This window comes from Dipodomys ordii, unplaced genomic scaffold (assembly GCF_000151885.1).
Source record: "Dipodomys ordii isolate 6190 unplaced genomic scaffold, Dord_2.0 Scaffold64, whole genome shotgun sequence".
Lineage (NCBI taxonomy): Eukaryota > Metazoa > Chordata > Mammalia > Rodentia > Heteromyidae > Dipodomys > Dipodomys ordii.
Genome location: NW_012267280.1, coordinates 7,244,240 through 7,259,413, shown reverse-complemented (window position 1 = coordinate 7,259,413; position 15,174 = coordinate 7,244,240). Strand labels below are relative to the sequence as shown.

At 52.9% G+C, this 15,174-nt stretch overlaps 1 protein-coding gene across 1 annotated transcript; it reads left to right on the top strand.

The window, feature by feature from the left end:
* The first annotated feature begins 401 nt into the window (after positions 1-401).
* On the top strand, positions 402-9,593 carry Tex29 (testis expressed 29). Its single transcript, XM_013022722.1, has 5 exons — positions 402-459; positions 1,168-1,278; positions 7,945-8,014; positions 8,685-8,854; positions 9,436-9,593. Exons 1-5 carry the CDS (start codon positions 402-404, stop codon positions 9,591-9,593), a joined length of 567 nt encoding a protein of 188 aa, XP_012878176.1.
* Positions 9,594-15,174: the final 5,581 nt, after the last annotated feature.

The window sequence follows — 15,174 nt, the reverse complement described above, 5'->3', positions numbered from 1 at the left end:
TACACTCCACTGCTCTGGGCAGCAGACAGGACGAGGTGGCTAGTTCTGGATTGACCAAAAAGTTGTTCTCCCTTTGAAGAGAGCAGAGAGGACCAGGGCAGCCAAGCAGACTTAGACTGGACATGGTATCCAGGTGGGTCATCATGACAGCCCTCTTGGGAGCAGTGAGTTTGCTCTGCACAGTCCCTGATACCTCAGGAACCTCTAGCAGATGGCAGAGAGCCTACCATGCCGAGGTGCCCCACCTGTGCATGGACCCACCTGTGCAGAGGTGTCCTGTCCCCCAAATGTCCTGCCCCCAGGTGTCCTGCCCCCCCAGGTGTGTGTGCTTGGGCCTACCTGTGCCAAGCTGTCCTGTTTTCCAGGTGTGCCTGACCCCAGCGTGTCTGTCAGCTGCTACAATGAGATATGTGCCGGAAGTCAAGAAGTCCCCACCGCACCTCCTGAAGAAGTTTGCAGGTAACCTGGGAGCCAGGCCGCCGGGCCTCGCAGGGAGCGGGAGAGGCATGATTAGAGGCACATCCCAAGAGTAACTCAGGAGAGGATGTCGGGATGTCTCCGTTCCCTTAAATTTCACGATAAACAGATCTGCACTCTATTTTGTAATTCTGATGTTGGGAGTAGCCTTCTTAGTAAGGAGAAGCAGCCCTGGGCAGCCAAGACCCTCAACCCCATTCCCAGCGGTGTCCCCAGCTGGTCTTGGGCACTAATTCCTGGGGTGGCGGAGGCCACAGTTTTCTGTAAAGCACATAGGACTGCTCAGACTCAGAGCCAGCCACTGTCCCTGCACTGGACACTGAAAAGGCGCGTGCTGTGCCCCTGACCCTTGTGGGCAGCGCTGTGCAGGCAGCCAGTGTGAGGCGCTCAAAAAGTCACTCACTCCAGGTCTTAGCTGATGATGAGATTTGCGTGAGGGATAATTTCAAAAAGAGCAGACCAACAGGGTCTGGTCCTCCCTGTGTCCCCTGTGTCCTCCCCATGTCCCCCCCGTATCCTCCCTGTATCCCCCTGTGTCCTCTCTGTGTCCTCATGTCCTCCCGGTGGCCTCCCCATGTCTTCCCCATGTTCCCTCCCTGTGTCCGCCATGCCCTCCCGTGTTCCCACGCTCTCCAGGGTGGGAAGCCGGCTCTCTTCTGCAGACTCAGGGTGGCGGTCTGTGCCTTGCAGTGTGTGACATCCCGCTGTATGACATCTGTGACTACAACGTCACCAGAGACCGGTGCAAGGACCTGGGGTGCTGCTTCTACAAGGGTGTCTGCTACGAGAAGGGTATTCCTGGTGAGTCCGCATGGCCCTCTTCCCCAGGGCTGCTCCCCGCCCCCACTGCCTCCACTGGGCTGGCACAGGCCTGGGGCCTCCCTGGAGGAGTCCTGTTGTTCCAGGAGTTGCCCAGAGCAGATGTGAAACAACCTGACAGAGACAGTGGCAGCGGGCAATGCTGCTGGCCATGCACTGGCGGGGCCTGTGGGGCCTGGCCAGGCATCGTCCAGCCCGGCACTGAGGGCAGCTGACGGGCTCCGCCTGGCTGGACCACTCCTGCATCCACTCCAGCTCCAGAGAGGAAAGGCAGGGGTCTGGAAGTCAGGTGTCTGAGCCTGACGGGGGGCAGGGGCTGCAGGAAGGGCTTTCCCTACAGCTCCCCGATCATCACCAGCTCCGCAGGAGGGTGTGTGTGTGTGGCAGGGATCAGGTACAGAGATGGATCCAGACCATTCTGCTTCCTGGGTGCAATCCTGCTTACGAGGGCTTCAGCCTCCTGTGCTTTGAAATTTTCTAAATCCCAAATTTCCAAACCCTTACGAGATTCCTCTAGAAGGTTGACGGCCTTTCAGGAGAAGGGCACTCGGCTCTGTGAGTTGTGCCTGACTCTCACACACCAGGGTCCCCGCCCCGGGAGCCAGCAAGACACAGCCACTCCGTGGAGCTCCATGGAGCTCCCTGCCTGGAGATGGCTTGGGACCACCCATCCCAGCCATGATGCTCCACCATGCTTTGTCCACTATGGACAAAGGCACACTGGCTATGTGCCTGAGGGGACCTTTCTACCCTCTCCTCCTTTCTCCCCCGCCTCCCACCGTGTCTCTCAGAGACAGAGCCCCAGGTCTCTTTGCCTAGGCTTCCCACAATTCAGGAAGCCAGGGAGCATCAGACTGCTGGACGGGTAGCCTAGCTGACCAGTGGCCCCGCTGAACAGCTCCTCAGGAGCCTGCGAGAAGGGCTGAGACTTGCTCAGAAGCATGTCTGCATCAGTACAGAAACCTGGTCCACAAACACTTGAACATGAAATCTGGCAAAAACCAGGTCCCCATGGAGACCATGGCCAGCACAAGGATGTATCGGCACCACTGCCATTCGCTCTCCACCCTAGAAACCCCAGGAAAGGGTGACTCAGCACTCTGAAGACCTGCTGCCTGGGAGAAGCAATGGCAGCTTGCTTGTCTTATTTCTGTTGGGTTGAGTCATACCGTATTGCTTATAAAATTTGGCCTTTTGATGGATGCGATCCGGTGGATTCGAGTCTATTCATGAAGTTGTGCCACCGTCACCGTGGTCTAATCCCAGAACACTTCATCACACTGAAGAGCAGCATCATGCCGGCTAGCAGTCTTCTCTGTTCATGGACAGAATCGCGTGCATGGTTCTTCCACTTCCCTGGCGTTCCTCTCTGTGGTAGAACCCATTGGCACGTGGCATAGACACACCTCGGTTAGTTGATCCATTGATGAGCTGGTGGACATTTGGGTTGTGTCTGTTTCTTGGCTGTTAGGAGTACTGTGGCTCTGAACATTTACACACCAGTGTTTGTGCAAGTACGTATTTAATTCTCATGTGTCTGGAGTGGACCATGTATCAATTCTATGTTTAAGTTTTTAAGTTGATTTCTGAAGTAGCTCTGCCATTTTTAATCTCCTCAGCAGCATGAGGGCTCTGGTTCCCCCAAATTCCTACCAACACTTCCATCCATCACAGCGGGTTGAACCCCAACCCTTTTGTTTTTGATATAGAGACTTGCTACCTTCTCCTGGGTCCCCACAGCCAGGGGCTGGTCACCACAGCCAGGACCCAGGACACCACAGTCAGGCCCCGGGTCCCCACCCTTAGCTCTTGCATCTGGCCTCCGATTTCTAGAGTTGGTTTTCGTTGTCTCTTCTGGTTGTCTCAGCACCAGCTGTTGAAAAGCATGTGTTTATTTACAGGTGTCACCTTTTCTTGGTTGAAAACCAAACATTTTAGATATATAGCATCACCATTCAGAAAGTCCGGTTCTCTTGGCTCCTCTGGGTTTATTGGTTCTACTGTTTTATTATGATTTGATCATTTTTTTCTGAACAAATCTGAGAAGTCTGTTTCTTGTGTTATAGACCACAGGAAATTCACTCAGTCCTCCTGGTGGTCAGCTGATGGCTGGACACTTGGAGATGTAAGTCTCTGGCTCTTGGCCAGAGGCTCTGTGTTTGCGTGTAACTTCCACCAACCGCTTCTGGTGAGCCTCGTCTTCACTCGAAATGAGCATGGTGTGGCTCCTGGGTGTGGGCGATCTACACATCTCCCTTCCCTCCCTCTTCCAGCTCCTTCACCTCCCCAGTTCCTTCCCCTCCCCAGCTCCTTCCCCTCCTCCAGTCTCATCATCCCCAGCTGCCTGGAGGAAATGCCATTCTTGCCAAGTGAGCTGCAAGTCCGGTGGAAGAAGGCAAGAGAAGCACCAGTCAGGCCTGACATGGGTGGTTCTTTGTGGGGCTTGGCACCGCTCTGACTCCCGGGGGTACCAGGCCACTGGCTCTCACCTCAGCCACACACGCTGCTGGCTTTCACAGTGTCTGCGCACTGAGGGTTTTAAAGCCCCATGGAGCTGGCAGGGGAGGTGGGACAAGGTGAATTGAAAGGCCCAATGCTTTACTGCTGTGACATTGAGCTGTTCACCCTGAATAAGCAGATGTCTGCAAGCCTTTGGTTCATTTCCAGAGTTCTGGAAAAGCTTTTTTTCTGTTTTTGTTTTCCCTGCAGCTTTGCCAGCCGTTCTCCTGCTCTTCTGTGGAGAAGAGATTTTTCTTAGGTTCCCATTTTGCCTTTTTGTGTGTATGCCACCCAAGCTGGGGCTTGAATTTGGGGCCTCATACTCTTGTTCAACTTTCTTGCTCACAGCTAGGACTTTAGTGCTTGAGTCGCACCTCCAGTCTGGCTTCTGGAGTCTCTGTCAGAGCTGGTTTTGAACCTCAGCCTCCTGAGCAACTGGGATTATAGGCCTGAGCCACCCTTACTGGCTTCCTTTGTCATGCTTGCCAATATTATCCTGACAGGTAATTCTGGATGTAGCAGGAATCGAGGGGCAAGTGTCACAGCACAACACCTGACACTGGTTCCGGGAGGACCCTCTGTCCCTCCCATCTCTGAAGAAGACCTGCTGCTGCCGGTAGCCAGAACATCACCTATAAGATCTGTCTGAGTCCTAAGTCCCAGCAAGCTGGCCCAATCGCCCATTGTGAGGCTCTTTTGCAACTTAGATAGCCTGGGAAATTCCCCATCTGGTTCCAGAAAGTACAGACCCGGATTTGTTGTGTCCGTCATATCCAGCTGGTCACTGTCTTTGAAGTGTGCAGGGTCTCCATTCCCTGCATCCAACAGTGTGAAAAGAAGCGGAATGAGCACCCATGGCAGATTCCAGTGGCAGATCCCCTGCGGGGCTGAGGGGCAAAAAACTGCAAGCTAGCCAGCCGTGCTGGCTTCCATCCTATGCCCAGTGGCATCTTGCAAGGCAGGTATTAACCAGTCTATGAATGATCTACTTGTTCACACACTGCTTAAATTAGAACCCTCACCTTGTGCCTGCCACTCTCTTGAGAACACGAGCCCTGTCCTCCACAGAGCCTCCATCACTGCACCCTGGGACCCAGGCTCCCAAGAATTTGTGCCTGAAGACAGAAGATGGCTCACTGCTTTGCAATTGGGCTTTTTACATGTGCACGCAGGCGTGCATGTGTGTGTGTGTGTGTGTTTAAGCAGACAGAGCCAAGTTTATTTGAAAATGAAAGGAAAGCCGGAGTTGCAGCTAGACTCCACGAGGAGTGGCATCAGAGGGCCATGGTGATGGTACGGACTCCCGCACCTCTCTGGGGCTATGTTTATTGCTGGACGGTCACAGGCATGAGACACCCTGGCTCTTCCCATTGCTTGGGCAGCCAGGGCATTAAGGGGAGAGGAAGCATTTGAGTTGGAACTCAAGAGACACCGTGACAGGGCACTTGTTATGTGTCACGTGTCACATGTCACATTTGTCACCTGTTATCCCTACATATCAGGTCCCCTTCTTTCCCTCATCCTCTGCTCCTGTGGGGAAACCTCGGCTGCGGCGAGCACTTGGGCGATGACTGCTCCAGACAACTTCCTATTGAGGGAGGGCAGAGGGGTCCCTCTGGGAGGCCTTGGGGTACATCATTCTTGTATGGAAGCCCACTTGAACCTCCTGACATCCTTCTGATGTTAATAACCGGGTGTGTGGGCTTGGCTTTTTCTTAACTTCTGACATTTTTTTGAGTTAGAGGTTGGGCCATCCGTAGGAAGAGTCTGGGCAGTGAGCCCGACACTCGGCTGCTCACTGTGCCCTTACATTATTTCTCATTCCTTTGACATCTTTCTCCTTCACCACGGCAAATGAGCCGCTGCGCCGCGTAAGTTGTAGTATTCAGTGACAGGGTATCATGAGTTCTTTGTGCACCTAATTCCATGTTATGAAAACCTTTCACCAACTTCTTAAATTGGCTGCTTTGAAGTGCGCATTGTGTTATGTCATAATCTGTATTATTAAGAATATGAACTTGGGGAATTAGCATTAGATCTTTCAGAAAGAACTGGGAGTTAAAAGAGAAAGACTTGCCTCTCGTTCATTCCTCAGTCTTGATTTAGGGCACATTGTTTAACATGTCATTTCTTCTAAGCAGAGTTGAGTTTCTTCATGGGACTTGAAAGGAATGCAAAACTTTGGTTTAACTGTGTTTGGGGAGATGTGACTGGGAGATTCCTTAAAGAAAAGACTCCTTTCTTCACTTGCTGCTGTCTCTGGGAGATAAGTGATAATGCTGTGCCACAAATGGGGTAGCACAGATACTGGGCAGAGACTCAGAGGAGCCTTGGATGTGGACATGGGCAGAGGATGTGAAGGACAGTGTCATGTGGAGGTGCTGGGGATTGAGTAACATGTCACGCACATAGTTTGTGCCATGAACGAACGTGCAAAGCCACACTGAAGAGTAAACATTTCCTCAAATTCAGGAACTTGGGAGTCACTGTCGAGGACACTTGTGTTTATCCCACCACAGCGTCTCTGTGCTCACCGCTGTTTAAAGCGCCTGTTCTTCACCGGAGCCTCTGCCCCTCACTTGGGCTCTCTGTCACATGGATGCTTGGGGCTGGGCTCAGAGCCCTGGGGTGCTGCCGTGCCTCAGATCTATGCTCAGCCTCCAGGGCCCTGGCTGGGCTGCAGGTGGGTTCCAGGCATCCGTGGAGGCTGCTGCCAGCCGTGAGAGTGGCCCGAGTGTCTTTGTAACATCTTCCTCCAAGCAGGCGGTCCGAGAAAGAAGCTGGAGGCTACGTACACATGCATGCACACACACTGCACTGCACACCGGCTCTGGTCAGACATCAGCCGGAGTGGCAGTGGGAGTTTCTCCTGGGCTGTGAGTACCGGGGTGGAGACTTGCAAAGGCAGCGCAGGATGCCCTGGGAAGTGGAGGCAGCAGGCCCACCATCCTGTCCTCCCTGCTAGCAACCTATGCCAACAAGGGGGACAGTCCGTACGCTTCTGATTCATGCTGTACAGAGTCAGAGCTTGTGATGTGATAAGCCGATGGTTAGGGTTCCCCCGGGAGAGCACTGTGGTCCATCGCCATCGCCTCCTGGTGTCACATGGACATAAGAAAGGTCAAGACTTTGCCATCTGCAGCTAGGGGCTCCAACTCCCTGTCTGCCCTCAGACTCCTGTCTGCCCTTGGATTCCCGTCGCCATGTAAAGGACGTCACAGCTGCCTCCATTTCTGGAGAGCCAGAAAACAGTGCAGGAGGAGGGAGGTTGCAGCTGGGGTGCACGCTGAACTCTCAGCCCACAGCGCGAGTAAAAGCCCAGGTGCCTGTGAACAGAACGGTGCTCAGAAAGACTTGTACACAGATGTGATTACGGAAGGTCCCTGGGGAACAGGCGGCCCGGCTCCACAGGAGCGGTGTCCCTGGAAGAGAAGAGACCGAGAGAGCCGAGGAGAAGAACCATGAGACTGGAGGTGGAGACTGAGCTGAGGCAGCTGACTGGGGAACAGCAGTGGGTCCACAGCTACCCAGCATGGCCTTCCCAGACCCCGTGAGGCCAGGCCTCCAACTCAGACTCCGGCCTATGCTCAGGGTGGGAGGCAAGGAGCTGCTGTTGCATTAAGACCCCACTTTCATCCAGTTTTGCGGTGTCTGCTAGCAGAGGGAGGAGGAGGAGATGAGATCAAATCATGATCCTGGGGTTGGGCGTCTGTGAGAGACCCATCCGGTGTCCTTCCCCAAGAGGGGCCAGGGCCGAGAGCTCAGGGGCCACAGGAAGGCGTGGGGGCACAGACCCTGTCTGCCTGCAGCTCGCTGAGAGCCTCGCCCATGCACACATTTCCAGTTGTCGGTGGAGCTGATGAAGGGTGGAGCAGGGAGGTTTTGTTCTGTCAGCCTCGGTAACAGTGAGCAGCATCCTGGCCGAAGGGATTGTGACAACTCTTTTAGTCTGTGGAGTGGCAGGCCAGGGTGCAGACAGGCTGGCGGGGCACCCTGACCTGTGCCTGCTCTGGGTAGAGCTGGTCACCTCTCTGCTCTCTGGGGGGGGAGGGTGGAGGGAGGGGAGGTCTGGGCCAGGCTGCGCCCCCTTGGGTGGAGTGGTTCCCTCTCTGCTTGGGGTTCGGGTCTGAGCCACTGCTTGTCTTTCAGTGTACGTGCATGTGTTCTCCGCCTTGATTGTGATCATCGCTGCAGCCTTCATCATCACCATCATCTACAGGTGGGGTCCCTCTTCCTCCAGCTGGGGTGTGGCGGGAATGGCACAGGCCGGGAAGCTTCTCCCTTGCTGGGTCTACAGTCCGGCTCCAGCCATCACTGGCCCCGGCTGCTCTGGGCATGTTCGTCTTCTGATGAATGTCACACCCAGCTCACAGCCATGCCTAGAGCCCCACGGGACTCCCCAAACCCTCGGCTGCCCAAGCATGCACTTGCTGTGGGCATCTTGGATATGAGTCCCCTCCTCCCCCTCTCTGGAATTGTGTGGCCAGAGGCCATGTGTGTGGCTTCCCTGCTAGGCTGGCACACACCTCTTCCTGTGGTGGGACAAACCACCACAAGGATGTGTGTGCAGTATCCAGTGACAAATCAGGCCCTTTCTGTCCAGCTAGCCTGTCTGGCCCCCTGCCTGCCCACCCAGGTTTTGTCTCAGGGAATCTTGAAGCCACACTGCATGCATGGTGTGTGTGTGTAGATCGAAAGACTCGATGTGACCATGCCCTCAGAATCCACATGCCGGCTGGCGTTGGGAATGAGCATCTACCTGAGACCACACTTGCTGGCTGGGGGTGTCCTGGGGACCCCGAGAGCCACACGCACATGTTATATGCATGTGTCATGATGACAGGGTTGGGCCCATGGGGCCTCCACCTTTGTCGTTCTCTTCACATCAGAGTTGTTAAGGAGAGCAGGCGAGAAAAGGAGGGTTCCGCAGACGCCAAGGACAACAAAAATGCCTCCCAAGGGTCGCAGAAGTCTCAGACCGTCTCGCAGAAGTCGCAGAGCGTCTCCTTCTCTAAGAGCGTGGACAGCCGAGAAGGTGGCCGTGCCGAGCCGTCCTCAGGTTTTGGGATGGAGGGCCTGGCCCCTGCCCTGAGGTCCTTCTCAGGGTGACAGCACCTTGTAGTCTCTGAACACTGTTTTAGTTAGTGGAAGGCTGACACGTCCATCTTGGGAGAGCCTGGTGTACAGCAGTGGGGCCTGGGCGGGCAGCACCCCTGTCTCCTCCCTTATCTCTGGGTCATCAGCCTTGTGGGTGGCCGTGTCATCTCCTGGGCTGCGCTGGCCAGGGACACAGCAGTGTTCTCAGCTCTCTCCCAGTCCTTCCCAGGGACACAGGTCATCATGGCTGCTTTGGGTGCAGTGGACGTGCCTCTCTGTCTGCTCTGGTGTCAGATATCATGCAAGTCGGTGACTCACAGGTGGCCTTTGGGGGTCTTTTGCTGCATTCCCCGGGCTGGCAGGCAGCCGAGCGAGGGAAGAGGCTCTCTGGGTGATGGCTTCTTGTCCACTGGGGTGTGTTCTGGAAATGGCCCTCCGCCCTGGCCTCCAGCCCCCCTGGCTTCCTGGGAGTCACCTGGGACCAGGGACAAGGAGAAGAGACCTCCTCTAGGCTGCTCGCACTGCCTGCGGTCTTTCCTGCAGTTCACGGGAAGTTCACACAAGCCCTGGGCAACCCGGCCATCCACGCCAGCGTGCTCAGCGCTCGGCCTCTTGGCAGCCTGTCCCATCCCATTTCTGCTGAGCGCCCTTTTCTCCTCTTTCCTCCAACAGCGGACATGTCAGGGGATGAGATGGAGTGAGAGGTGGAGGACGGCAGGGAGGAGTGTGGGGATGCGGAGGACTGACTGCCCTATGAGAAAAAAATAAAGGTATTTTGTAAGCAGCTGCCTCACCCCTCTGTGTGGAGGGGAAGAGCCATGGGGCCAACCGAGGTAGAGCAGCTTGGAGGGGAGGAGCCACAGGGTGGGCGGACTGGAGGGGAAGAGCGACGGGGTGGACTGAGGAAGAGCAGCTTGAGGGGAAGAGCCATGGGATGGACCGGGGAAGAGCAGCTTGGACTCCACGCTGCTGCCCGGAGGAATGGTGAGAAGAGAACACACGATGCATGACCATGCACCATGCAAGGCGCCATGCGTGGCCTGGGCATGCTGCCAGGCCCCTCACAGGCGGCAGGGCAGCCCTGTGGACGCCTCCATGTTGCAGTGAGGAATTTTGCTAAGTACCAGAGAAGACACGGCGGAGGGTTTGCTCTGGCTTCTGAGACGCCCCTGCCATTGACCACAGCTTCCTGAAGTCCTGCAGTGGAGGCTGAGATATGGTGCCTAGAGTAGTGGCCTGGGGTGGGGGGGGGAGGGGAGGGGACCTGCAAGGTGGGTGGAGCCTTCATCCAGGACCAGCACCAGACTATGGCTCACAGCACCACGCAGACTGCAGATGACCAGATTCACCCTGCTTGAAAACCACGTGGGTGAGTAATCAGGGATTCCCTTCCCTTCTGCCCACACTTGTTTCCCACAAAGCCCATGCCCCCTTCCAAGGCCCCAGGGCACAGGATCTGCTGAGGGCAGAGGGGTCAATGGGTGAGAAGAGAAGGTGTTAAGAATGGGAGGCGGAGGGGCTGGTCAGCGCATACAAGCAAGGTGCTCAGTGGTGGGCAGCCAGGCACAGGCTGCCCTGTCAGGGTGTGTGGGCTCCCCGTGTGCTCTGGTGACCTGCCTGTGGTGGGCCCCACCCTTTGGGAGTCCTGTGGAGGTGACTAGCAGACATGGCTGACTGCTCATGCCACAGAGCCGGTCAGCCAGTGACAATGTGCTCAGCTGCCCAGGTGGTTCCTCGGCCCTGGGTTGGTTTGCGTCTTCCATAAAAGGAATCCTAGTGTTGGCTGGTTTGGTTTCTTTCACTGGAAGAGATTTTTTGAGATTTGTCTGCGTTGATGTGTTTGATGCTTCGTTCCTTTTGGGGTGAGCATTGTTCTTGTTGTGAGCATGCCACAACATTGATTCATTGACCTGGGCTTCCTGGCTTTGGTTTATCTCAGATGAAGCTGCTGTGAACCACAGTTGAGTCTTTATGTGGACACTCACTTCCATTTCTTTGGGGTACATAGCTGGGAGTGAATGGCTGGGCCCTAGTAGAGACATATATTGGTTTAAGGAGTCTGTTCCTTCCAGTAGTAGCAGTGCCCAAGAGTCAGCGGCTCGTGGTTTTGCCAAGGTCTGGGCACTGCCAGTCTCAGTAACCTCTGCCTGACATTCACGGGAGTCTCCGGTCATCCGATATGGCTTAGCTCATGTTCCCTGATGTCTCACGATGCTGAGAATATCACCTGCATACAAGTCATCTTTGTTCATATAACAGCTATTCATTGGATTGTTTCATTGTGGAATTTAGAGAAATCTGCATATATTCTGGATCAAGTCATTCCTTACATGTTTTATTTTTATTTTTTATTTTATTATTTTTATTTCTTATGTTTTATTTTTTAAAAATGCTTTATTGTTATTTTAAGGGTTGATGTTAGAGGGGGGTTATCATTTCGTAAGTCAGGTAATGAGTACATTTCTTTTTGGACATTGTCACCCCTTCCTTCGTTCTCTCCCAGGTTTTCCTTCCCTTCCCCACCCACAAGTTGAACAGTTCACTTTCTTTTTTCTTTTGGAGTTTATTTCAATAAACATTATTTTATGTGATCAGATGCACATAGGCATTGCACCTTTGTGTTCCTCTTCTAAGAGTGTCCTCCTTTGGTCTCCCTGTGCGTGAATGTTTAGAGTCCTGTATAAATGATCATGTCCCCATATATTTTAGATCTAGCTTCTACAATGAGAGAAAACATGCACCGTTAGTCTCTCTGAGCTTGGCTTACCTCACTTAACATGATTTGTTCTTTGTCCATCCATTTCTCTGCAAATGATATAATATTAATCTTTCTAATGGCTGTGTAAAATTCCACAGGTATAGGTACCACATTTTTTGGATCCACTCATCTATTATAGGGCATCTAGTTTGGCTCGTGTGAACAGTACAGCAATGAACATGGACGTGCAAGCGTCTTTACCACATCCTGACTTGTGATGTTCTGGGGAGACACCCAGAAAGTCATTCTTTTTTCAGAGGAGCTATTTCCAAATGTTCTCCAGTATGTGACCTGAGTTGCTCTTTTCACTATATCTTTCAAAGTTTATAGTTTAGATAAAACCTAAGATCAATTTTTAATTTTATAGATCACGCTTCTCTTCCTCTCCGTGTCTTCTCTGTCTCTGCAGTCTGAGCTCTTCACGAGTTCACAAAGAAGTTTCTGGTACATCTCAGCCCTGTTGAGGTTGACAAGAGTGGCAGGCATGAGCGAAGGACTCGTTGTGCAGTGGGCACTGGGAACTCGGCTCCATCACTGAGAGGCTGACCTCTTCTCTGCATTGCCAGTCACTGGCCGGGTTGTGGCTGGCCTTGGGTGTCTATTTCTGGACATTTTCCAGCTCATCGTCCTATTTGTTATGTGAAACAACTCTACCTTCTTCTAATCTCTAGATTTATGATGCATCTTATACTCAGCTGGAGTGATTATTATTATTTTTTTTTGTCAGTCATGGGTCTTGAACTCTGGGCCTGGGCGCTGTCCCTCAGCTCTTCAGCTCAAGGCTAGCACTCTACCACTTGAGCCACAGTGCCATTTCCAGCCTTTTCTATTTATGTAGCGCTGAGGAATCGAACCCAGGGCCTCGTGCATGCAAGACAAGGACTCTACCACTGAGCTGTCTTCCCAGACCTGGATTATTTTTGAAGGCTCATTTGACTACTTGAATTCTTTTTCAGCAACACAGGCCACCGTGGGGTGGCCATCCCTGCGGCTCACTGTGACAGTGGCCGGGCCGTCCCTATGGCTCCCCCAGCTGCCCCTGCTAACTCCTAGCAGGATGTCCTCAGGGCTGGCTTCCCCATCTTGGTTGAGCTCAGGAATCGCACTCTGATGTTGATGTCTGGCACTGGGCAGGTGTCTAACCCCGGGAGGGAGAGCACATGGGGCTTGTCACGTGATTAGGGAGTCTGGAGCTCCAGTCCTGTGGTGGTCATGTGACCACATATGGTGAAGTGACTTAGAACTACACACCTGAGCCAGCAGCTTCCCGGCCCGGGCATGGAACTACAACTGTCTGAAGTGAAGGAACACCTTTTGTCTAGCATTCCTATGAACTATGGTTTTTAAAAGTAAGGTAAAAAGTATAAAAATAATTTTTCTGACAGAAAAAAAAAGCCAACAAAATGTACTCTAAAAAGTTGGGCAGACTGAGAGATTACAATACGTACTTGATGTTCATCTTGATAACAAAAGGCCTGGTTACGCCGCAGCTGCTATGACGCGGGCGGGTGTGGTGTAAGAATGTATCTAAGCAGGGACGCCAGGAAGCTGTGTGAACTCGAGTGACCGTCACCAGGCCCAGGAGGCCACAAGATCACACGAGATAGTCATCATGGCACCAGGAGGCCATGAGATCAAGGATGAAGGTCATCCCAGGCCCAGGAAGTCTCCAGAACACAGGTGACAGTCACAGTAGGCCCAGGAAGCCACAAGAACACCCATGACAATCACTGCAGACACTTTGTGGCCCCCAGTGGGCTCTGCTTCCACCCTCCCCACATAATCCTCTGTTTTTTTTTAAAATGAACAATGAAATCTTTATGGGGACACTAGCTCCCTTCAATAGTTTCAGGGTCTTCAGTTACTCAGCATCTTTCTTTTTGTGTTTTCAGTAGGATCCAATTTTTCAAAAGAAGAGAACAGCTTACTGCATTTATAACTATTATACCAATTACATTGAGTTATCTCTTTATATTTTTGTTGCTGATAAAAATAGAAAATTTCAAAGCTTCCTATATGAGACTGGAGGTTCCTGGGTAAAAATTCCTTTGTTCTGGGGTATTTTCTCTTCCACGTGCTTGCTAAGTTAGACCTTAGCTTCACTCCCCAAATAGAAAAATCTTACATATTTATTTTTCCAAATTCTCTTCATTTCCTTCCTCATCCCATACCTTACCTGGTCTCATTAGATTTGGGATTACGGTGTGAAACTATGCCTCCCGTCTTTCCTGGACTGTGAACTCTGACATTCTCAACCCAGCGTACATGGTAGTCAGTCCTAGTTTCCAAATGATTCAGAATAAGTGAGATTTTTCTCATAAATTGCTTTAGGACTTTACTAATGATCCACACAAGGATCTGCAAAGACAAAATACCTTTGCTCATGCCAAAAGGCAGTCTGAAAAATGACACAATGTGAACCGGGCGTGGTGGATTACGCCTGTAATCCCCGCTACTCAGGAACTTCAAGGCTGGCCAGGGCAAGAAATTTGCAAGACTCCAAGTCTCGTCAACCACTAGCTGAGTGTGGTGGTGGTGTGTGTGTCATCCCAGTGACAAGAGAGGTGTCCATAGGAGGATCAACTGAAAAAGGGGTAAGACATGGTTCAAGTGGTAGGGTACCTGCCTACAAACCCCAAAGCACTGAGTCCAAAACCCAGAAAAAAAAAAAACTGGCAAGGTGTAAGAAGTCAGTTTCATGAAACATGGATGCCATGTGTGCATGGAAGTCACAGTAAGAATTATTCACCAGGAAGCCTGCTCCCATCCTGTGCGTGATTGACAGGCAATGGGGCAGGGAGGGCAACAGCCGTGTGGGCTGAAAAGCAGGGGGGACTGTGTGGGTGGACAGGCGGCCACGGAAATGCATGCTGGCCAGAGCTGCATAGGAGTTCGAGGAGGGAAACTTCTGCAGAGTGCAGCAGATCTTGGCACCAGGAGGGTGCAGAGATGACTTGTGTTTCTGTGGCAGCCACAAGGCTGTGACCTCGGCTTCTTGGGCTTTGGGCTCACTAGCCACACTCACACTCGATCCCAGGCATCAGCCCCATAGGTCAACTCTCACTCTGCCCGGAAGGACATTTCTAATGGACACCTGGGGGAAGCTTGCCTGTCAGCTCCATTTTGGGGTACAAGTGGCTCTAGCACTTTTGTTCTCTGTCTCTTAAAGGGGACCCCAAATGGCATGTCCGTGGCTCCCTCTCCCTGCCTGTCCATGGCTTCCGCACTGCCACGCCTGTGTGTTCTGTGCAGGGCACTGTGCTACAGAGTGCTGTCCCCAATCCACCAGGCCCAGCCCAGCCCCACACAACTGTGCAGGCCGAGGGCAGCTGCCTGTGGCCCATGGGCTCTCCCATGGGTGTCCATTCTAAATGTCTGCAGATTTGCAGTCTGCTGCCCCTACGCAATGGGGAAAGTGCTAGAAAGCCAGCCCACAGCCCCCTTCTCCTCAACATGCCCTCCCCCCCCAGGTTATGTAACAACTTCATTGTCCCCCTCGAATCTGAGGATAAAAGATGTGTTCT